Source organism: Cannabis sativa, chromosome 8 (genome assembly GCF_029168945.1).
Source record: "Cannabis sativa cultivar Pink pepper isolate KNU-18-1 chromosome 8, ASM2916894v1, whole genome shotgun sequence".
In the NCBI taxonomy this organism is placed as follows: Eukaryota; Viridiplantae; Streptophyta; class Magnoliopsida; order Rosales; family Cannabaceae; genus Cannabis; species Cannabis sativa.
The window spans coordinates 37,103,723-37,128,675 of record NC_083608.1 but is presented as its reverse complement, the minus strand read 5'-3'; the positions used below and the strand labels follow the sequence as shown (position 1 = coordinate 37,128,675).

The 24,953-nt window shown below is 33.9% G+C and overlaps 2 protein-coding genes across 6 annotated transcripts; both read right to left on the bottom strand.

Annotated features, from left to right (window-relative positions):
- Positions 1-1,384: 1,384 nt before the first annotated feature.
- LOC115701072 (uncharacterized) lies at positions 1,385-4,750 on the bottom strand. Of its 5 annotated transcripts, XM_030628769.2 has the most exons (6): positions 4,324-4,750; positions 3,342-3,497; positions 3,087-3,219; positions 2,912-2,951; positions 1,692-1,828; positions 1,385-1,602 (listed from the first exon to the last, which is right to left on the bottom strand). In XM_030628769.2, exons 1-5 carry the CDS (start codon positions 4,606-4,608, stop codon positions 1,741-1,743), a joined length of 702 nt encoding a protein of 233 aa, XP_030484629.1. In that variant the 5' UTR covers positions 4,609-4,750; the 3' UTR covers positions 1,385-1,602; positions 1,692-1,740. The 5 variants fall into 5 exon arrangements, 4 of the variants coding, with proteins under 4 accessions (XP_030484629.1, XP_030484628.1, XP_060958870.1 ...); XR_009684137.1 differs by lacking the exon at positions 2,912-2,951 and having other exon boundaries at positions 4,324-4,719; XM_030628768.2 differs by having other exon boundaries at positions 1,385-1,828.
- A 7,976-nt stretch (positions 4,751-12,726) lies between these two features.
- Positions 12,727-14,994, bottom strand: LOC115701084 (RNA exonuclease 4). Its single transcript, XM_030628784.2, has 7 exons — positions 14,809-14,994; positions 14,518-14,669; positions 14,311-14,441; positions 13,992-14,215; positions 13,693-13,902; positions 13,525-13,605; positions 12,727-13,421 (listed from the first exon to the last, which is right to left on the bottom strand). Exons 1-7 carry the CDS (start codon positions 14,832-14,834, stop codon positions 13,184-13,186), a joined length of 1,062 nt encoding a protein of 353 aa, XP_030484644.2. The 5' UTR covers positions 14,835-14,994; the 3' UTR covers positions 12,727-13,183.
- Between the last annotated feature and the right edge of the window lie 9,959 nt (positions 14,995-24,953).

Below are 24,953 nucleotides of genomic sequence, written 5' to 3'. Positions count from 1 at the left end.
CAAATTTATAAAAGAGGAAGTTACCTATGGAGTCGTGGTGTTCCAGATGTGGTGTTGTTGAAGCTGAAATTTCTTTGCATGCTCTGGTTTTCTACCCATGATTGGAGGTGATTTGGAAGGAGTTAGATTTGTGGGGACTATTGTGGCGTGAGAGACAAGGAATGCTGGGTGATCTTTTAGTTTATCTCTTCCATGATCTTCCATCTGAAGAGTTTGCTAAGTATGTGTTTGTGATGGTGGTGTGGTGGATATTGTTTGGGAATGCTCAATCTCGGTTGGATATTGTGGTGGCTCTAACGTGGAATGCACTGGCAGAATTTTAGGAGGGCAGGAGTAGAGGTTCTTGTCCCGCCGTGACGAGCAACAGGGTTTAGGCAAGGAAGGGTGAGTCAAATAGGTGGTGGAGAACTGTGGCTACCGCCGACAATAGGTTTTTTCTCCTTAAAGATGGATGCCTCAATGATTACAAGTCGTAATTTTGTTGGGTCGGGAGGTTTCATTTGAGATGGGAAAGGCATGATTTGGGCTTCTTGGGTTGTGGGAGTTGAAGGAGGTTTCTCAGTGGCTGCTGCTAAGTTGCTTAAGGTGAAGATGGGTCTTCAATGGGCTTTGAGTTTGGGCTTTTCACTAAGTAGGGTAGAGTGTGATTCAAAAGTTGTGGCATCATGGGTTAATAATCCAAGTTGTAGCTATTTAGCTCTATTATTAGTGATTTAATAGTTCGTGTTATGTTTATTCTGTAGGAGAATTTATTTAGACAGACGCATGTCTTAAATTTTTATGTGCTCCTATAACGGTTGATTTTGCGTTTTAATGAAATATTCTCTTATAAAAAAAATAAGAAAAAAAAATGTATTGAACAATATAGACCATGAGAAAAATCTCTACTTTAAAAATTTCAATCTCAATCTTCCTCTAATAATTTCTTAAGAGCATTAGTGGTGTCTAACACCACCTAAAAGTGACACTTTACAATCAATTAGAAATACTCCATAAAAATTAATATATTAAGTTATATGGAATTCGTTAATTAATTATATCAATCGATATATTACATGTTGGAAGGTGTAAGTATCTTTTAGCATTTCTCTTTCTTGAATAATGGCTTACGAAAAGAGTGTGTGGTCTAAACCTTGAGGCATAAACTCTTACCAGAAGGTAAACTTCGTTTCATTGCAAGGTACCAAGACAACTTCGATGCCCTGCCACTGAATGGCCAGGACCCTTACATGCCATTCATCTCAACTAATACATATGCATTTTCGCAGGGAACAGAAAGTAAATTTGATCCACAATTTACGTGACAACTCAACGATTCTGCTCCAAAATGCCATGATTAACTACTCAAAGTACTCCAGCAAAAAAAAAAAAATACTCAAAGTAGTAACCAAGTAAAACATATGTCATTCCCAAATTGGAAGAACACAGCCTTTTCTATACATATTTCAAGTGAAGTCCAAAGGCAAATGTCACCGAAAATTCAAATCCTTTCTTAAGGCTAAAATTGTGTCTACAAATTTCCATAAAAAAATTTACTTTAAAGCAAAAGTGAAGAGCACAACTTGAACCATTTACCTCAGGCTCCCAAATATTTCTCCTAACCTATCAAGATCCGCAAATATGCAGAATTTTTAAAGGTACAGTAAGAAGTACTATAAACACAAAAGGATATAGAAGATTGGATATTATACCTCCAGTCAAAAAATTTCTGAGCTGATACCATACAACCCAATGACTAAACTACTTGTTCATTGTAGAAGACAAGCAGAAGTTCCAGAATATTGAACCCATTGACATGAAGGCTACGCGTGCTTGAAGAGGTACTACCCTGTATAGATGCCATGCACATTTCACAAGTTTAAGATAAGACAGTAAGGCCTCCAAAGATACCAAATGAAAATACTACTAAGAATATAAAGTGAACAGCAGAAGTGTGTCAGTGTCTGCCATCACAATCCACTCCCTTCCCTTATACTAGTCTATATTTTTTATTTTTTTAATCTTCTCTTATGTCATCCATCATATACACCAACTCTGGTGTTGCACTAACACCAAATATAGTATTATAGTTTGTTTCATTCTAACCACAATACTAAAAATTACACAAAAAAAAAAAATTATTCTCTATTATTTTATTATTTTTCTAATTAAATAAAATATTTTTTATTTTTTAATATAGAAAACAACGTTCAACAGTCTATTTAACAAGCATATAAAATAGTCGTGTTAATTTTTCTAAATTTATTAAAATTGTACAGGATATCTTAAATAACTAACGTACACAACCATAAAAAAAAATAAACTAAAATATTCTCCTCAATATCTTAGGAGTGCACCATATTACTTTCCTAATATATATTTAAAAATTATTAAATATAATACGATAATAATATAAAAAAATGAAAAGTGATAGTGCAGCTATATACACCACACTATATTTGGTGCAGGTATAGTGTCACGGTTGGATTGATAAAGAATACAATTGCCACCATATTTTCCATGCGTTGGAGATGGCCTTATACTAAACTATTCATAACTCAAATTAAATTGTTACTGAAAAGAATGCAGAATTGTTTTGGTTATTCAGTTTATGACCTATCCTGTCAGTTGTACACCAATCAGATTCAAGCAAATGTCTACAAATACATGGATCGATGTGTTGTTTCCTTTACCTCTCAGAACTGATACAAAAAGGAAAATGGACTATTTTCTCTTCCCTAAAGAATCAAAAATATGGAAAATCTACAGTCTTCAACTGATGTTCTTTCTCTTAGAATGCACTAGGCATATGTAGAAAAGAAAAGAGAATAATTTTCTGTCCTATAATTGGTAACAAATTTCAGGACACCGATTTGCAAATGAGAATGAAACTACTAAAAAGACAAGAGCAAAATTTAACCGAAAAACATACCAGAAGTTCAATACACTCACAGGTATCCAGAACCTAAAACCTACACAGTTACATAAAATTACAAGGTAAGAATCATGCAATCAAGCCAATTTAAATAAGTCTTTCTTTTTCCTTGAAATCGATATAAATATATAAATAAATAAGAAAGCAATAAAGATAATAACTTAAATTTTACCATAAAGTAGGGTAGGAAGAGCATCTTTCTGGTACTTGTCTGGAAGCTGTGAGAGCTTCCCTTGCCACAAATTGTTCCATGCAAAAATAACAGCAATGACACATGGACCAAGCACTATTTGGTTTAATAGAACCTGCAAGTAGAAGCAAATTTTGGAAGAAGTTATACAGTTATCTAACCTTCACAAGAAAAAGATAGCCACTGCTAAGTACAATGAAGTGAATTGTCATAACAGAGAAGATAAGGAGACTAAACCTTCAGCATCACGTTTGTCACTGTTGGCTTTGGCAAACAACGATCAAGCAACTGGTACCATGCATAAGAACCAGGGCCATACAAAAGAAACCCATAGGATGCCATTCTCAAAGAACGAAGCCAATTATGGTCCGAAAGGAGAGTCTGCACAACATCCTATAGAATAGTTTCCAGTCAATTTTAAACTCGAAAACACTACAAACCAATTATTTGAAAATAATAGCACAAATTAGAAAGCATAAGTTCCTTTTTAAGAAATTTTTCTTTTACATAGTATCATCAAACCATAATGCAAAACAATGTCAAGCCTAAAGCCTACAGTTCCCTCCAACTGGTTTCAACAAATTTTTTAAACCTATTAAAATTGATGAGAACACTATATAGACGCAATATGTCCCTTTAGAAGTGAAGATACAACAGTTACTATCTAAATGATTTATATCTTTCTCTGAAAACGAAGCAGGGAAATTGTGCCCTATGGTGCTATCATAACCAAACAAGCAGGCCTCCATTGAGATTCCTTTAAAGCTCTTACGAGTACCAAACAAAAGCACAAAACTTCCCGTAAACAGTTAATCGGTTGAATTATAATATTTACTTGAAACCCAACCGATAGGAGATATTATTAATATTAAAGAAGAAAAAAAACACAACTTATACCAACAAAAAAAATTGTTAATTATAAGTAAAGGCACCCAACGAATTAAAAAGATAATTTCCCACATCGCATAATAAGAAGATACTAAACAAATCATATATTTTCTCCCGCATTTTCTTGGGAACCAAACAGTGCACATAAAATAAAATTCTAGCAAATGTAAGAGTAAAACGAGTTCTCAAGTTCGTAAAAGATTATATAATGTGCCCGGAAAACTCATAGCTAAATTTCCTCATCTCCAAAATTAACCAGAGCAATTAATTAGCCTGAATAACTCCCCGCAAAATAAATAAATATAAGACGAACAGCGAAAAAATGAGAGACCTGAGAATCGGAGGGAGAGGAATGTTTCTTGGAAGCCTTTGAGGTTCTCCAACGCTCACTGAGCTGAGCAATTGTGTCACCAGTGAGAGCAAGGGAGCCCGCCGTCATGGCTTGCTTCAAGGGGAACCATTCACCGGCTCTGCTAGTAGCCTGGGCAGATTCGGAGGAGTTGGAATTAGGTCGTCTTCTTTGGTTTTTGGAGCGAAGCCGTTCGTGTTTCCTCGGTGGAAGGTTCCAACCCCATAGGCCGCCGAGGCCGCCTCCTCCACCGCCCAACGCGTGCATTTTTCTCAGAAGAAAAACCCAAAACAGGCTGCCAAACTAAAATTTCGTCTATTTGTATTAAAATCTGATGTTTGGTTTGTTCTAATGAGAATGGTAATGGAATCAAATTATCCATTATAATATTTGTTTTGCTTTTAAAAGTGATGTAATAGGATTACATTGTAATCATAATTACATTTAACCATATAAATTGATTTTTTAGCGGTAAAAGTAAAACCTTTCAAATCTCACTTTTGTTAGTTATTTACTTCTTTTGTTCAAAAGGCAATGTTAAGTGTCACGGTGGACATGTCACAGTGTACACAAGTGTACACGTGGCAAATTTCTAGCGGAGGTTATTAGTGGCAAAGCTACATGAACTCTTAAATTAGTGACACATAAACTAATTTTTTGTGATAAAACTCTCTCAACCTCACTTCTGTTAGTTATTTACTCATTTCGTTCAAAAGACTCTATTAAGTGCTCTGGGATTGGAACCATCGAATCTCCCCTTTCCCTGTTCTTTCTTCTTCTTCTGCGACGAACCCACCAGACCATGATGAACCCAAGGACGAACCAAAAAACCCAATGAACCCCCCAACTACAGTGGTATCAACGAAGAGTTGCATGGAGGGATAATCAGACCCGGCGAGGTCGAGGCGAGAAAGAGAAACTTCAAAGAAGGGTTGGGTCTCGGGGCTTAGAGGGAGGCTGAAGGGTTGGATCTGTAAGGTCAGGAAGTTAGTTTTTGGGTTTATTTAGGTTGAAGGTGGCCAGAGGTGACTTTTCGAAGCTGTATGAGAAGGAGGACAAAAGATAGAGGGAGTGTGTGTGGACATTAGGGTTACAGGGAGAAAAATGTAAGAGAAAGAGAATAAGAGGGAAAAAAGAAAAAAAAAATAATCATTTTTTATAATTTTTGAATTATTTTTAAAATATTTAATTAATTAAAATTATGTGGACCATTAAAAATTTGTCATGTGTGCATTGTGGCATGCCCACCATGGCACTTAACAGAAGTGAGGTTTGGAAGGTTTTACCACCAAAAAAATTGGTTTATGTGGTTACGTGTCACTAATCATATAGTTCAAGTAGTTTTTCCGCCAATATCTCCCACTAAAATTTGCCACTTGTCTACTTGTGTACACTGTGGCATGTCCACCGTAGCACTTAACAGAGTCTTTTGAACGGAAGGGGAGGTTTGGAAGATTTTACCACGAAAAAATTAGTTTATGTGGTTAAGTGTCACTAATCATAGAGTTTACGTAGTTTTACTGCCAATATCCTATTTTAAAATAATAAATATGGAGTGGAAATGGATACAGAAAGGTGGTTTTTGGTAGAAAAATGATAAGCTGCGAGATCACAAGCACCACAAAAAGTGGTATATCGCTATTGGTGCAAATTAATATCGATATCATACATTTTGATTTAATAAATAATATAAAAAATTGCTAACCACTTAAACGCGCCACATCGGTGTAGTGTTGGGCACCTTAACCTTAATGTGCCCAATAACAATGCTCTTTTGGTAACATTTTTTATTTTTTAATTTTTTAATCACAAAAGTGAAAGTAAAAATTTTGTTTTAAATAATATTGCATTCTGTAACTACTTTTGTTTTGTAATTTAAAAAACAAAAAGTAAAAGTGTGCTCTATGGTTTTTTCATTTATGTTTTTCTATTTTTATTTGAGTTGAGTCTGGGATCTAGATCCAGGGTCAGGGTCGGGATCGGGATTCAGGCTCCTGGTCGGGGTATGGGACTGACATCCGAGTCCAAGACTGGGCCAACATCCGGGACCAGGAACTAAGTCTAGGTCCTAGTGTTAGGGTTTATGCCTTGAAAAGCATACAAAGACATTTTTTTACTAAAATAGTAGTTGAACAATTTGATATATGTTTCAATGTTGAATTATTGATATTGTATATTTAATAATTCTTATATAAATATCAAAAAATTTATTATTCATATATAAGTTTATAACTTGTATTGTACGGAGAATTAAGAGCATTGTTCATGAATAAAATACTCAGCAACATATTAAAGTTATGCAAAATTTAAGCAATGGTAGCTAGTACAACTCATTAATGCCCATTATCCGGAACAAGCAATCTTGATTCAGATCGCTAATATAGCAAGACATCTTGGTTAAGGTGCAAAATATTATAGAGATTATATATGACAAGGACTAATATGTAATTAAGTTGTCTTTATCAAATATTATAGAGTTTGCGCGCCTCGGTTTTGTCTGTAGGAAGTTCTCCACTTAATAGATACTTGAAAATTGGTGTCATCCATGTTGGCAAAGTATCTATCATCTCGATTTCTTCCTCTTCACATATGCTTGGCTCGTCTAAGACCTCCACCGATACTAAATTCAATTTATCATGATCAAATTGAGATGCTAGTTTTGCTAGAGCATCTGCATTAGAGTTTTGTTCTCTTAAAATTTATTCTATTTTAAAATAATCTAACTTTCTAAGCTCTTCCAAACTTGCTCTCTAAGTATTTAGCCATTTTCAGGTCTTTCGCTTGGTATGCTCCTAAGACTTGGTTCACAATTAGTTGCGAGTCACTATAACACGTAATGTTTTTGTCTTTTAGTTCCTCAACTATTCTTAACCCTGCTAACAAGGCCTTGTATTCTGCCTCGTTATTTGAAGTATGAAACTGAAATCTCATTGCGTAGTGGAATTTGAAGTTTTCAGGCGACATCACTATAACTCCTACCCCCGAGCCATTCTCATTTGAAGCCCCATCAAAATATAGTTTCTAAGTTTCTATTTTGTGTTCAATGTCAGAATTTTCTTCTGAGTTTATTCCTTCTATCAAAAAGTCAGTCAAAACTTGCCCTTTGATTGAAATTTTCGGGTGACAAGTTACTTCAAATTGTCCCAATTTAATCGACTATTTTATCAATCTTCCAAAGCATCAGGTTTTGATAACACTTGCCTCAATGGTTGATTTGTTAAGACTTTAATTGGATGCGCTTGAAAATATGGCTGCAACTTGCGAGATGCATGAATTAGGCATAGTGCGAGTTTTTCTAAAGGTGGGTATCTCGACTCTGTTCCCAGTAACCTTTTGCTAACATAGTAAACATGTTGCTGGTTTTTACCCTCTTCTCGCACTAATCCTGCACTGATGGCATGTTCTGAAATCGCAAGATAAAGGTATAGCGTCTCCCTAGTTATTGGTTTGGCCAAAACTGGGGTATTGACAGATGCTTCTTTATCCCTTTAAATGCTTCCTTGCACTCTTCCGTCCATTCAAATTTCTTATTGCCTCCCAAAACATTAAAAATGGGAGACATTTGTTAGTTGATTTCGAGATGAATGTATTGAGTGCTGCCATCCTTTCTGTTAAAGCCTGAACTTCTTTTGGCTTTATTGGTGAAGGCATCTCGATTAAGGCCTTTATTTTTTCCAGATTAGCTTCAATTCCTCTCGCATTCACAATGAAGCCCGAAAATTTTCGTGAGGAAACCCCAAAAGAACATTTTTTAGGGTTAAGCTTCATGTCATATTTCCTGAGTATAGCTAAATATTCTGCGAGATCCTTCGTGTGATCCTCACTTTTTACTGACTTCATGTTGTCGACGTAGACCTCCATGTTCCGTCCAATCTAGTTTTCGAACATACTATTTACAAGATGTTGGTATGTTGCTCCAATATTTTTTAACCCGAATTGCATGACTTTATAACAGTAAAGTTCTATATTTGTTACGAAGCTCGTATGCTCATGGTCTGGGACATGCATTTTTATCTGGTTATTATATCCAAAATATGCCTCCATGAAAGTTATCAACTTGTGTTCTGCTATTGCAACTACCAACTGGTCAATTCTTGGTAGTGGAAAACAATCTTTAGGACATGCTTTATTCAAATCTAAAAAATCTATACAAGTTCTCCAAGTGCCATTTAGTTTTGGAACAACAACTAGATTAGAAATCCATGAGCAATAGAAGGCTTCTCGTATGAAGTCGTTAGTTAATAATTTGTCAACTTCTTCTTTGAGCGCGCTTCGTTTCTCAGAATCTAATGGTCGTTGCTTTTAACATTTTGCTGGATAATTGGGGTCGATGTTAAGGTGATGGCAAGTCACTTTTGGGTTTATTCCCACCATGTCTGAGTGGCTCCAAGCAAACTCATCCTAGTTTTCCCTTCAAAAAATGATTAATTGTTATTTTAGTTCTTCCTCCAAACTTTTCCCTATGTAAACATATTTTATGGGATTGTTTGGATTTAAAATCACCTCCTCCATCTCTTTAATTGGTTTGAGTTGGTTATCATCTTGGATTCTTTGATCTAAATCTTTTGCTCTCTTCTCATTTTCTTCAGTTAAAATTACCATCAATTGATAACTGCTTTTTTGTTCAGAAGTTCCACTCGATAACATTCTCGAGCCAAAAATCGGTTTCCTCTAACTACTCCCACTCTAGAATGTGTAGGAAATTTTAAGGATAAGTGTTTAATCAAACTCACTGCTCCCAGTCCAATTAGAGTTGGTCGACCCATCAATACGTTATATACGGAAGGGATGTCTACAACCAAGAACTCTTGCATTTGTGTTGCTGATAACGGCAGTTCCCCCATAGTTAAGGGAAGCTCGATAATGCCTAAGCTTGCGACACTATCGCTTGTAAAACTGCATAGACTTACCATGCCTGGTTTCAGTTTTGCCTCCACTAATCCCATCTTTTTGAATGTGTCTTTGTAGAGGATGTTGACAGAACTTCTATTATCTACTTGTACTCTCTTCACCCTTTTATTGGCGAGTTGAATTGTTATCACGAGGGGATCAGCATGTGGGTACCGCACATGTTTTGAATCTTCTTCAAAGAAGATGATCGGTGGTTTATTTTACTTTGCTCTTTTCAAAGGTTCAGGAGCGAATGTTGATTGTTCATTTTTCACTTCATTTACGTACCTCTTCTGTGCACTGTTACTGTTTCCCGCGAGGTGTGGCATTCCAAAAATTACCAAGATATATATCCTCGCCCTCAAAGGTCGCAATCTCAAGTTATTCGGGTTATTGTGTTGGTTAGGCTCTCATTTCCTTGATTTCTCACATACTGCCTAAAGTATCCTCACAAGATTAAACTTTCAATTAACGACATTCCTCGATGGTATGCTCAATATCCTTCCAGAATCGACAATATTTTGTTGAATCTCACTTGTTCCTCGCGTGTCTCATCGACTCTAGTCTGTGGAATGTGACCCTGTTTTCATTGGCGAGGTAGATGCTCTCACGAGTTTCATTAAATTCAGTATATATCGAATAGATGGGTACATATTTCTCATGCTTTTTTTTCTGTTTCTTTTTGTCCTTGGATGATTCTTTTGACTCATCCTTTCTTTTGGTATTTGATCCACTAAGGTATTTTACCTCTGTGGTCACGATGCTCGTTGTTGCAATACTTGTGCTGGGTTTGTCTCCTAATAGCTTCATTTCATTATGTGCTTCCTCTTTACACACAAAGATTTGTGCTCTTTCATTAAATTCATTAATATTCCTCATAGGGCGACCTTGGAGGTCATCACATAATTCACCCTTGCTGTAGACAAGTCAGTTGTGATTCCAGCCAGAAGGGTTGTTAACAGAATACTGTCGTTTAGGTTTTTGACTTTTACAGTAGCTGTACTAAAGCAACTTAAGTACGCTTTAAGATATTCTCTTGGTTGTTATTTTATGTTGGTCAAAGATGACGCCTTTGGTCGACGGTCTCTTGCAGCCTGAAACTGCTTTTTGAAGTCCTTCGACGACTGTTCCTAGGAGGTTATGGAATGATTGGTGAATTTATGTTCATAGTTACTTACGAACCTAGTCTTTGAGTAGTTCTCAGACTAGTAACTTTGTGAGTTATTTATGCTCTCCTGGTCAACAAAATAACATCGAGATCTACTTTTATCTCGTGTTTGTCTACTCGAGCTACTATGCCCACGGGATCATAGTTCTCTTGTGCTTGAGCTTGCTTCATCTCGCGTTGGTCTTCTTCTTTAGAAGAGATTAAACACGTGTCCCCTACTCAAGAAAATGTACATATTTTCTCTATCCGCGCGAGAAGGCGGTTGTGGATGTTTCGGGGGAAGGCCACTGGACCTAGGTTGGTTTCTAGGATTTTTTCATTATCATGATGAAATCCTTGGTTTCTTGGTCGATTTTGCGTTGCCTCTTCATTCATGCGAGATGATTTTGGCATAATAGTTCGTTCATTCCCTTGGTTCGTAAATCCATGGGAAGTTCGTGGAACATCACATCAATGTTCATGGTTCCTTGTATTACTTGGGTTAGGTTGATTATCCATTGGGACATCCCTTGTATTCCCAAATTGTTCCTCCTGGATATTTAGGGGATTCGCTTGGTTATCCTCCTGCCTCTTAGTCCTGGAACCCTGAGGTCTCCTTGTAGTTGGATCAGGTTAGTTTTGAGGGACTGTTCCCTATGTAGCCCTGGTCGCCGCAGCTTCTCTCTCTAACTCAACGTTTCCTCAGTTTAATTCAGTCAGGTGTTGTTAAAATTGCCTATTTTTCAATTCTACTAGTGCTATGTATTTGGTAGGATCATAGGCATCCTCACTCTTTCTTTTTGGGATTTGATCACCATCAGCATTGAAATTAACATCGTTCCTCCATGAATGTGGTATTTCAAATGTGTTGGTTCTATGAGATCTCATAGGTTCTTTGCCAGGACAATGAGTTTTTTCCTCAGGATGATCACCGTCGTGTTGATTGTTATCAGCCATTTAATATGGGTTTGTGTTTGTGTTTATGAGGAGATATTTTTCTGAGTTTTTATCACCAAGGCTCTCAATGAAAGTACCAAACTATTAAGGCAGATTTTTGTTAACTAAATAAATATCCTTTTTTGCAATAAATACACAATATAATTTAATGATAATAATAAATACCAGATATTTTACGTGATTTTGTAGTTAAAATATACATACTCCATGAGTCCATATTATTAGGGATATTTTTTGGAATACAGAATACAAATCTCAATATTTGAAAATAATAGAATTTCTCTCTATTTTTTGTCGTCCTTTTTCCCATAGATTCTGCCTCTATTTATAGGAATATAGGTTGTCAGTTATTTTTATTGGGATTGATTTATTTATAAGTGCTGGTGAAACGTGGACATTCCCCATGTTTTATTTATTCACACATGGGATGATATCTAATAACTACCCTAGTGCTCTTTGTCTTTATCTTTTAAGCAGTTATGCAAACTAGGAAGGTTGCATCTTACCAAATATGAGTTATCCTTCTTATTCGCCGTGAGAGGAAAAAACACTAAGTGTAGAAGTAATTCATCTTGTTGTACCCCTTTATTTGTATTGATTCTGCGAGATGACTACTTTGTTGTGTCAAACGCGAGGCGGTTGAGTATTATTATCTTCACCCTACTCGAGTGAGAGAGTCAATGATTCACGAGGTCTTTGGATATCTCATTTTGTACATTTTATTACTCTATCTATCCCAAGGCGGACATGTGTCTCGTCATTTCTAGTTTAATAGTTTTTATTCTTGTCTCGCATAAAACTAAGTAGTCAGCGAGTTTGAACATTTCTATTAAACTTGTATTTAATTGAAATGAGTTATTTGAACTGCATTTAATGATACAATGTCATTAGTATATACCCTGAGTTGATTCATATTCCTTTTGTAGGACATGTGTCAACTTTTGGTACATAGCCGAATTTCGAGTATAACAATCATATATGCTTCATATCATTCATATAAATTTCTAACATGAGTTAGAATTTCAAAATGGTAATATCAAGAATGCTACAAAAAAGGGTCTTTGGTACTCATGTTAAAATCTAGTTTCAATCAACGAGCAATTGTTAGAAAACACAAGATTTGATAATTCTCAAATTTATTTCTTAGAAAGTTTCCTTATTGCCTATAGAGATAGGTGAAAATAAGTTTTTGCACAAAAATGTAATACATTATTTAAGTTATTGTACTAATTCACACCTAAAGTTTCATATTATATATATATAAATATATATGTTTCATAGTATTATGTAATCTTTATTTTTCTATTTTATATATATAAATTAATAATATATACAGTGTTTATGTGTTGTAATATTTATTTAATTTTTTATGTTGTTTTTATATTACTTTATAATAAAGTTATAATTATTTTGATTATCTTTTATTGTAATAAAATCTGCAATGTATAGTTCGTCAAACATTTTTAAAATATTATTACACTCAAAAAAAAAAATCAAACAGTTTTAAAGTTACGTATAAATATTAAGAGCAAAACTATTCATAGATGGGATTTAATTAAGATAATATATATTGATCATAGCAAGCAATAATTCATATACTATAAATTGCTCTCGAATATAGTACATTATGAATCGATCGCTTCAGCTTGAAATATATATAATAATGTTAAACTAAATGAAACATATATAATACATATATGTCTATATAAATCACCGTTTATTATTAGTTATTATATATAAATAATAGGCTGACTTTTCATAACTGATCTATGATGATAGAATTATAGATCAATAGCGCAGCTATATTAATCTATATTAATCATATATAAGTGTAGAATGTATAATTAATTAATTGGAGTCCAAGCACCAACAGTAATAATCAGACCTAGAGAGAGCCAACATTTGTTCAGGGCTCATTCTCTCAAGCTCAGATTGTCTCCACGAAGCAAAGTTGTTTCGATTTTGAGGGTCTGAAGCCAATGGATAGTCCTCCGCTCTATGATTCTGTGATCTCATTCTACTGTAAAGCCTCATTGTCGCAACACAATCCTCATAAGGGTCTTGGATTCCAGTTTGGATATCATAACTGTATTACGTATATATATAAATATAAACATATATAATGTAACTATATATGCATAGGAAAATTAATAAAAGGATGAGGATATGTATATATATAAGATACTTGCCCAAGATATGCTTGAGTTAGATACTTGAGTGAGTTGCTGAGCTTGCTAGTTTTCATCAGCGGAGGATATTTCGCAGTATCCCTAAGTACGTAAATATTAATTATTAGTTAGTTGTTTTATATATATGCATGGGCTATTTGGTATATATGTAGTGATACAAATTATTACCTGATCATAAGTGATGGGTAGTCAATCTGGAGACGATCAAGGTCATGATCCAAACCGTGACCAACAAGAATCTTAGCTCTACCACCTCTGGTGGGTCGGATCCTCCACATGGGTTCCCCATTACAAAGGAACTCATGAATCTTAGCCTGCACTTGTCTCACTGGCATTGCATCCCTTAAATACTCAGCTCGAATGCCTGTAGTTTCATACCTGCAGAATCATATATTAATTAATTTCCATCCTTTTCATATTTCAACATAAATATAATAAATTAAAGGTAATTATATACATAGTAGTACCTGTAGTTAGTGACAGGAATGGTGGGTTTTACATAAGTATGGAATATGATGTTTTCATTTTGGTCAATGAGACAGACCCTTGCGCAGACATCGAGGGTGCCATCCATGCCACCCCCAACCATTTTACAAGCCATTGCCACCACCTGTGTTCCTCTGCTACCTCTACTGTTTATCCCATCCAGATTGTCCCTTATTCCTAAATTTGCCAATCGACCAAGTACTCCCTACAAAATTAGTAATAGATAATAATAATCATCAAATGATAACAAAATTCATTTTGGGGAGAGAGAGAGAGAGAGAGGGAGAGAGGATTTATTACAGCATTGAGACCAGAGAGTTGACACCTCTCTTGATGAACTCTGACAGAGTAAGAGCTGTCAAAGATGGATAAGCAGAATCTGCATCCTCTCGTGCTGAATATGTTTCTACATTCTTGCTTTGGCAGTGGCCCTGAATAAATAATTAATTTATAACTTCAAATATTCTTATTTAAGAATTGATCACAGTACAAGAGGCGCGTGAGTACCAATAAGATGTTCCCTTAAAGACTCGAATGATCTGCAGTGTTTCTTGCAGATTCCACAAGTGGGTTCATGAACAGAGTGATATGATATTCTCATGTGCTCCACTAGATGATCCATTCTGTTAAACTGTCTATAGCATGCTGCACACCTGTTCCTGTTTAATTAAATATATATATATATATATATATATGTATATATTAATCAACTTAGCAATAAATTAATAAAGATGACTCATGAAATTACGTATATGTGTTAGAGAGAAAACTAGAAAATACTACATATATATGCACTACCTCAGAGTTTCTGCATGATTCTCCATAATGGTTTAGTTGAATAGTATATAATATTAATTGAAGATGAATAATTGTATACGTTTACTCCAATATATAAATATATTGTAAGATCGGAAAAAGATGAAAATAATAATAAAAGCAAGAGAGAGTTAAGAGTATTATTAGTAATAAGAGAGAGAGGCCTGAGAAAGAAAGTAAGAGGGTGTGGAAGGTATTTATAGGGCCAGAAGAAAAAAAAAATTGATTGAGATCCAAGTTGGTATACATGCAAAATGATTAATTAGCTACCTGAGATTATAATCAGCTGATATTAATAATTCTCCACCCCAATATCCCTTATTTGAACATTCGTAGTGATCCTGAAATTTTGGGGTCCACCATTCAAATGGAATAATATTTTCTTGGTGCATATATATGTATGTCCCTCTCTCTCTCTCTCTCTCTCAATTCTTACATTTCAGTTTATTCTATGAATATATATTTATTGATTATAATATATAGTTCGTAGAAGACTAGGAGCACTTTATTGAAAATGAAATTTTTTGCCCTTAGCTCCTTTTCTGACCATAATCACGAACTTTAGCGTGTCAACACACTGATGACGCATGCATGCAATAAAAAAAATCGGAAAATAAAAATAAATAACTGATGCGAAAAATCTCTATATTTAAACATTACCATTCAATTATTCAAATACTAAACTTTTTTCAAACAATATTTTTTTTATCAAGAAAGAAACTTCATTAACTAATACTAACAACATAAATGGGGGCATACCTCTTCCAAACACACACCAGCTCTACAAATTTTTTACAAAGCTGAGAGTTGCCTTAGATAGTTTCTTCTAATTAACAAAAAAAAAAACCCTAAATTTTATTACTTTCTTTAGCTATAAGGTATATATACTAATACAATAAGGGGTCAATCACTTGCTTGCAAACATATACAAATTTTCATACAAATCTAACTACTACCAATAACAGCAACTAACACAGATTTTTATTTTTGATAAAATGATAATAATTTAATCTCGTATATATTTAAATATATGAAATTTTATATTAAATTGAAAATAGATATGATCATACATTTGTATAATAAATATTTATCAAATCATGTTGTACTGGGACAACAGTACCAAAAAAAAAGACAATAAAATAACAATACAAATTGACTATAGATGAATGCTTAGGAATATGAATCATGTTATTTTAATTACACAATTGTTAATGTAAATTATTAATTCTCTTCCTTTAAGTGATGACAGATGATAAAAGTAACTCTAACTCTTCTCAAATCATTAAGGTCCTAAATCATAAATTATCTACTTGCATAAATTAATTAACATATAAATTGCATCAATTACAGAATTTAAATGTCACATAAACTATGTAAATACTCTCGTTTTACACTATGTTTATTTTATTAGAGTACTCCTAATGTTCAATATTTCTTAGATATTTCACATTAAGATCATAAATCACATTAAAGATGGCCAGTCTAAAACATGTAGTTAAAGTAAATAAGAACAAATCATGCAATCCATAGAAGAAAAACTAATAATCATATTAACTAATTTGAGGAAACATCAATGAACAGTCATTATATCCTTAAATTGGGAGTTTAATTAGTTCATAAAACTCATGTTCACATCCATAATAAAATTTGAAATTGAAATTAACATAAAGAAGAAAGAACTAGTTGGTGATCTTGTTTCGGGTCGCTACAATTGCTTCCTTTGGCTCCTTCTTAGGTTTTAGGGTTCTATTTCTGAGAATCAAGATTTTAAAACGTGAAACCTTTATATAGAAAATAATGGAGATATCTTAGAATAGTGAAATTATAAAACTGCCCAGAAATCTCGTGTTTAGCCCGTAGTCGCAACCACATAATGCCTGGTCGCGACCATAGAACAATCTCAAAAATCATTGTCTCTGCCAATGAACCCCTTAGTCGTGACCATATAGTCGCGACTATAAACCAATTTTTAGCTTAGAGATTTTTTTCTTTCAGTTTGCCCTATCTTTTCACCAGTTGGTAAAAAATAAACTTTAATACCTCAAGAACCTGAAATAAGAAAAATCAAGTGTAAAACAATTCTAAATATAATATTAATGAAGAAACAACTCCAAAATGGACCCAAAACTTAGGCTGAAAAGCCTAACACAATTATTATTTGTATAACTGAAAATAGTCTAACACAATTATTATTTGTATAGTGTTGGACATCTTAAGGTACTAAATAATAATGTTATATTAATAATAATGTACTAAAAATTATAAATAAAAAAATCATTCATAAGAAAAAAAAAAATTAACATCATTAAGAAAAAAATCCAGAAAAGTTGAATACCATAAATTATCATTCATAAGAAAATTTTATAAAATGAGTTGAATACCATAAATGGTGGGATACCGTTATTTGTGTCAAGCACCACAAAGGGTACTAAAAAAACCAAAAATTATTGTAAAAAAAAAGAGTAATTTGCGGCATAAATACTTAAGTTTAACTCGTGATTGCAAATAAATACCTAAGTTTAATTTTTTTACGGTAATAATACATAGTTATATTTTTATAACTCCGTAGGTACCTCGCTGTTAAATGTCAAGTTATTATCCACGTCTAATTTTCTTATTGGTATATTTAAATTATTTTTTTAAAAAAAATAAAAATTTAATGACTTGGGCTAATTATGGATTGTCACAATTTACTTAACACTTAACAATCAAGTATCTATAAAAATTCCAGAATTAAAATTTATGTATTATTACCACTAAAAATTAAATCTAAGTATTTATTTGCGACAAATTACTTAAAAAGAAAATTATACAAAATAAATATTAAAAAAATTTGTAAAAAATACAAGACTTATTTTTGTCTTTTTGAGATATGCATTATTCTATCATGTCATGATATATCTATATAGTCGTGTAAAGTATTCATATACATATATGATTTGATATAATTATTGTGTGCGCTATATATAAGTTTGATTTTTTTTTAGATAATAAAAAGTAAGTAATTGTGGGTGACATGATAAAGCCGTGTTACGTGTACGCACAGCTAGCTTGGTAGCAAGGTAAAAACATGGTTGATTTTATGAAAAGATTAATCTTGTTTTATAAATAAATATGCCTTTCGGCAAAAGAAGTATGGATTGAGACTTGAGAGCTTATTCGCCTGGATAAGATTTACAACTTCTTTCTCATTTGTCTCCAAATCATTTTAATTACTTTCACTACTATATGTCTATTGGACTAGTGGTTGGTTACCATTCATTACAGGGAAAAAAATTCAACCACCACGAAAAGAATTTAATATCATATCACGTCCCTGCATTCCTAGCCAATATTGGTATATGTACAACAACATATTGAGAATAGAATACCTTTGTATTTTTCAAATATATGTAGGTACAGCAACATGAGATGAAGATGAGAAAAATGGAATGGGTCAGCATATTGTGAATACCTTTTGTGTTTTTTATTTGTATTTATTTGTTCATTTATTGTAAGGGCCAGCATATTGAGAATACCATTTATAACTCCATGCACGGTAATTATTTTTACGAATATATCAAGAAAGTCATATTATTTAGTCTTCTTTTATCCTCATGTCACTAGCTACAACTGGTAGTAGTGCTGTAAGTTTGTGTGTGTCATGTTAGTCCGATTCATATTTATTTATATTTTTTTAAAAAATTGGTCGTATTGTACCGTGCCACAAAAAAATATAGGTCGTACTATACCGTGTCAATATTTTTAAAGAGTAAATCCAACACGGCTCGTAAGCCCAGTATTTTCATCTCGTGCTCGAATTGGTGCGTGCTTTACTCGTGTCGGTCCATATTTCTTAAATAGGTCGGTCTTTTAGAGAGAAAAAGGCTCTCTTATTTTCATTGTATTCAGCCGAAAGTGTGGCTGTAGAAAATATGTTGTAGGGTTTAATTACAATAAAAGAGTTTATATATATACACAGTGAAAGAAAAGCCCAATGTGCCAGTATTGGGCCAAGTAAACAAATAAAGCATTCTAATACCCCCACCCCCACCCCCCCTTTTTCAAGATAAACTGTATAAGTTTCTTAAGTTCATCTTGGTTACAAGTGTATATGTAGGAATTTATTACTGTTTTGCCTACACCACATCAAAGGAAACAAATCAAAAAGCAAGGTCAAATTAGAACTTTAAACCCAGTCAAAGATTCCCTTTGACTCCTGATTTAAACTCCCCAACGACAACTCTCTTCTATGAGCTACAAGTCGTTTCACTTATATTCAGAAAATCCTAATTTAACACATATGTATATTCCTTTTAACCTCAAACACATAAACGCAACAGCCATCAAAAAACCCTAGCAGCATCCTTTGTTCTTCACTGTTCTTCTCTGAAGAACATGAAGACAGCTGTTATTACAACCTAGAAAATAACCTCAGCCAGAGAATAAACCTAACCCGATTGCACCCTAGTTCAAATCTATCCCCAAAAAATTAACTCCCTTCAACCGAGCCTTTCCCAAACCGATTCAAACCCAAAAAATCATATACACAAACAACAATCAAACAACCACATCAATGAAAAATACAGAAAAGAAAAAGGAGAAGAAGACACCAGTTTTATAGAGGTTCCCCAAAAATATTGTGATGGGTACGTCCTCTTCGAGCTCGCCTCATTCGACTATGAATCTTCAAATATCAGAGTTTACAAGAATAGGATTCCAATACACACAGGTACAAATTGGTAATCCCTAATATTTACAGTGTTAAAATCCTCTCTTCTTCTCTCTGTTTCTCTCAGATTTCTGTACTAGCAGTTGTGATTCTTTTCTTCCTTGTTGCATGAACAACACCCTTGGCTATTGGATATCCAAACCACCACCTTGGTTCCAAGCTTCCACCATTGTAAGCCTCTTCCAAGAAGCCCCCAAAACCAGTCGGTTTCCCCTCTGTAAAACCAGATCTGATTTTGTTGTATATTGTTATGCCTCTGATTTTCTGTTTCTGTAGTACTGCTCTGAGTTTGTGTTTTTCTGCCTCTGTGTTTTATTATTGTTGGAAAATATATATCTTGTTGTATTAGAGCAGAAAGAGAGGAGAGTTAGTTACAAAAAATATTACTAAACTTTTGTAACTAACTTTAACTGCTTTGTCTTGGTAAATAGAGGTTGAAGGCCACATAAGTCTTTTTTACTGCTTGTAATTTTTGTGTATTTGTAATCTGAACAGTGTGCAAGAATATGGGAATTTATTTCAACAGTATAAAAATAAATGGGAAAAAGAGGTTTGGTAAAAATGTCTGCTATGTTGTTTTTGGTGGTGACATGTATTAGCTTCAATGTGCCTTTGTGGATCTTCTCTCGGATAACATGGCAGTCAATCTCGATGTGCTTTGTTCTTTCATGGAATACGGGATTCTTGGAGATGTGAATGGCGGTTGTATTGTCACAATAAAGAATGGCTGGATCTTTGTGATGAATGCCAAAGTCTCGAAGAAGAGCTAACAGCCAGGTGATCTCACAAGTGGCATTTGCCATTACCCAGTATTCTGCTTCAACGAAAGAACGAGAGACGGTAGACTGCTGCTTTTTTGATTTCTAAGAGATTAGGGAATTACCAAGGAAGACACAGTAGCTAGAAGTGGACCTTCAAGTGTCACTGCAGGAGGCCCAATCAGCATCTAAAAAAAATCTTAAGATGAAAGTCTAAATTGGACATGTTAGTTTCAGCATAAGCAGACAATTTTATAGAAGAGGTAGATTGAAAGAAAAGCCCTTGGCCAGAAGTGCCTTTGAGATCGTAAAATTCTATGAGCTGCATTAAGATGGGGAGCTCTTGGGTTAGATAAAAATTAACTTAGTTTGTTAATAGCAAAGGCAATATCAGGGCAAGTAATAGTTAGGTAAATGAGTTTACCTATGATACTGCAATATATTTTTAGGTTTTCTAATGGTTCCCCAATATCGAATGAGAGCCGAATATTAGGTTCCATTGGTGTAGAAGCAGGAGAAGCTCACAAGTAACCAGTTGTGTCAGTTAAAAGTTGTAGGGTGAATGATCTTTTGGATACAGAAATCCCAGAGGGGGATCGACCAATTTCCAAACCCAAGAAAAAACGTAAAGGGCCAAGATCCTTAAGTTGAAACACAAAATTAAGTTGTTGTTTAAAGGAAAGAACATCATCATTATTATTGTAGGTAACCACTATGTCATCCACATATATTAAAAGAGCAAGAAAAATACATTTGTAATTTTTAATGAACAATGTGGGATCTAAAAGGGATTGAGTAAATCCAGTGGATAAAAGATAATTGCTAAGTTTTGTAAACCATTGTCTAGAGGCTTGTTTCAAGCCATAGAGACTTTTGTTTAGTTTACAAATAACATTTGGAGGAATATCTCCTTTAGGTTTATATCCCTTGAGGAGTGTCATGTAGACAGTTTCATGTAAATCGACATGAAGAAAGGCGTTATTGATATCAAGTTGGTACAAAGACCAATTGTTAATGACTACAATAGCAAGCAGTAATTTTCATGTATTAAACTTTGCAACAAGGGCAAAGGTGTGAAAGTAATCAATACCTTCTTTTTGGTTGTAGCCTTTAGCTACTAATCGAGCTTCGAGTCTTTCAATAGTGCCATCAGCATTGTATTTGATTATGTATACCCATTTGCAACCAATGGCGTGATATCCATCAGGAAGAGTGACAACAATTCATGTGTCGTTAGCTTCGAGAGCATCAGTTTCTGTGTCCATGGCTTTTTGCCATTTTGGGTCATTAGCTGCCTCTAGAGGGTTCAACAATGGAATGGGTAGCAAGGATCGTTGTACGAAAGTGTTATGTTAACCTATTATAAGATAAATATTTATTAATAGGGTAAGCAGTGGACAGAGTAGCAGTGGTATTTCAAATGTAATCTGAAAGACGTTTAGGTTTGGATAAAGTTCTTCCTGTATTGGAGGTGATAGGGGAATGAATTATTGACTCCCTGGGTGTGGATGGCACTTCATCAAGAAGTGGGACATGTGTGTTGATGTCAATCACACTTTGGGGAATGTCCATTTTATGAGATGAAGTTGCATCATGGTCGGGAACAGATTCATGCTCCTCAGAAGGGTGTTGAGATGGTCCTATAGAGGGCAGTCTAGATGTGAGAGTAATTGATTTATTGAATTAGGAGAGTTAGTGTCGGATAGTGGAGAAATATCTTCATGAAAATAAATATCTCTAGAGTGAATAATCTCTTGAGTTTCTATGTTTAAGAGAGTGTAAGCTTTCATACCAGTGGATAACCAATAAAGACATAAGGACGAGATCTTGGATCAAGTTTATGTCGTTTGGTTTTCAAGGTAGAGGCAAAGGCAAGACACCCAAAAGCTTTAAGGTGTTCATAGGCAGGAGCTTTCTTATAGAGAACTTCAAATGAAGTCTTTTTGTTAAGTAACATAGATGGAGTTCAATTTATGAGATAAACATCAGTATTTATGACATAACTCCAAAGGTAAAGATAAATGAGATTGAAACAGTAAAGCTCTATCGACATTTAATATGTGTTGATGTTTGCGTTCAACAACAGAATTTTGTTGAGGGCGACCAACACAAGAGTTGTACTTCATGGTGCCTTTGCTACTGTAAAAGCTTGTGATATTCAGTTCTTTAGCATTGTCACAACGCATTGCTTTGATGGGAACTGAAAATTGTGTTGCAATAAGCGAAAAAAATTGTGGAATAATAAAAGAGACACCAGATTTAGAGTTTAGCATGTAAACCCAAGTGTAACGAGAGAAATAATCAACAATAGTTAAGAAATATCAATAACTTTCAATGCTAATAATATGAAAAGGTCCCCATATATCAAGGTGTATTAAATCGAAAAACAACATTGACAAAATTATTGTTAGAAATAAATGGAGGCCGCTTTTGTTTAGCAAAATGACATATAGAGCACACATAATCTAAAGATTTTTCACAGAATTGTAAAATTTTATTTAGTATACTAGTAATATTCATAGAAGGATGACCAAGGCGAAGATGCCAGGGGTCCTTCAAAGTACAAGTAGTGTTTGCAAAGATAGAAATATTGGAAGTGAGAAAAGGTCGCTCTTGTTCAAAGAAAAACAGCTGGCCAACTTTCTTAGCTAGTCAGGGAGGGATCCTGAATCAAACATTGAATAAAAGTAAAAGTGAGTTTATTATGACAATGTTCAAGATAAGCATTAACAGAAAATAAATTGAACTTAAATTCTGGAATATATAACACATCGATTAGTATTAGTTTATCAAATATTTTTACAGTGTCAAATTTATTGATGTGAATCTGATAGTTATTAGGTAAAGTAACAATATTAGCAACAATATTAGTGTTTAGAGATGTAAAATAATGAAAAGAATGACATATATAATGAGTGGCTCCACTATCTACAATCTATAAAAAGAGAGGAAAAAGTTTATTATTACAAAAAAACCGTTAAAGACTACAACTTATTTATTTATTTTTATACAAAGAAATCATATTCTTTGTATATATGTAGTGGCGAGGGAAATGTGTGTGATGTGTTTGACTTTTATATGCATATAATGGGTAAGCTATGGGGGAGATGGAATTGGAATGTCAGAGACTTACTTTTTGACCGTGAAGGGGTCCATAATATATTCATAGATTCTGTGTTCTACCTTTGAACATACTCGAATCCTCGAATAATTCACCATAAAGTTAATTTCTCCAAAAAGATTATCATATAGATATACTTTAATTTTTTGGTCCACGCACACTACCATCTATACAACAATATGTACACATAGCAATACAATATTACTTTGTTTGGTAGTGCTGGTCCATGGCATATATGACTGACATGCATATAGATATATATATGCATGGATGTCTGTCTTATTTTCAATTCAAGAGAATGTCAAACTAATAAAAAGTCAAATATTAAAGTAGAAAAACAAATAATAATAATAACAGTATATACTACTATACTTACTACTGTATCTGTATGCCATTCTATATATACGACAAACAGAGACATTTTTATTGTTAAATGAGAATAGTTGTATTGCTCGACAAACTGTTTTTACAACCTAGCCAAATTAGTTTAGCAAGTTCCACTTTTCAAACCACAATCTTTTTTATCTATTCTTCTTGATTGGTTATTTAACTGTTGAAATTAATTCCCAGCCAACTTATTTCATTATACAACAGAATAAGTTAGATCAAATCCTACCAGACTTAACAAATTCAAAAATCAATAGATCAACCTAAAGTTAGATATTTTTTAACTTAGCTCAACTACTCAGTATGTCTAAAATAAAAGAAAAAAAAATGAAAAACTTAGAGCATGTTTGGTATTGTTTTTTGTTTTTTGTTTTAAAAAATTATTTTTAGAAATGAGAACAAAAAATAATTTTTGAAGTTTTTAAAACACAAGTCACGTTTAGTTAGTGATTTTTAAAAACAATATTGACCAAAAGTGAATTGGTTTTTAAAACAGAAAACAACATTTTGTTGTTTTCAAAATTCTTGTTTTTTGTAACTTTGTTTTTAGAAAACTGTTTTTAAAAAACAAGGCCAAACAAGCCAAATTGTTTGCCAAATTGTTTTTAAAAACAATTTTCTGTTTTTAAAAACAAAAAAAACAGTTTTTTAGTTATGATGCCAAACATGCACTTACAGCCTCGGAAATTCCTCTCTGTTGAGAATCATGGGGTTCCATCTCAAAATCAATTGGCAATGAGTGGAGTAGCCCATGTTCTTATATATGGCTCAATACTTTTACATTTAATCCATGTGGGACAATGTTCTCCAATATCCCCCCTCAAGATGGTGGCTATTTTTGCTCACCAATCTTGAATCACCTTATCACCATCTGGACAGGTGTGGATCGAAAGCCCGCTAGGGATATGGCTCTGATACCATGTTGAGAATCATGGGGTTCCATCTCAAAACCAATTGGCAATGAGTGGAGTAGCCCATGTTCTTATATATGCCTCAATACTTTTACATTTAATCCATGTGGGACAATGTTTTCTAATACTCTCCCAATCCCAGAAGCGATCTAGAGTGAGAATCTAGAGAGAGGGGTTCTCGTGTTCAGGGAGTAGAAAAAGAAAAGATTTAGAGAGAGAAAAAGAAGGGAGGAATCGAT

Excerpts from the sequence above, each read along its gene's own strand:
- LOC115701072 (XM_061102886.1), bottom strand. The coding sequence starts at position 4,608 with ATGCACGCGTTGGGCGGTGGAGGAGGCGGCCTCGGCGGCCTATGGGGT. Across the intron at positions 3,498-4,323 it reads CCTCTCCCTCCGATTCTCAG|GATGTTGTGCAGACTCTCCT; the intron begins GTCTCTCATTTT and ends ACTATTCTATAG. Across the intron at positions 3,220-3,341 it reads TGACAAACGTGATGCTGAAG|GTTCTATTAAACCAAATAGT; the intron begins GTTTAGTCTCCT and ends TTCTACTTGCAG.
- LOC115701084 (XM_030628784.2), bottom strand. The coding sequence starts at position 14,834 with ATGGAGAATCATGCAGAAACTCTGAG. Across the intron at positions 13,903-13,991 it reads ATTCCTGTCACTAACTACAG|GTATGAAACTACAGGCATTC; the intron begins GTACTACTATGT and ends ATGATTCTGCAG. Across the intron at positions 13,422-13,524 it reads CTAACTCAAGCATATCTTGG|TTATGATATCCAAACTGGAA; the intron begins GCAAGTATCTTA and ends TACGTAATACAG.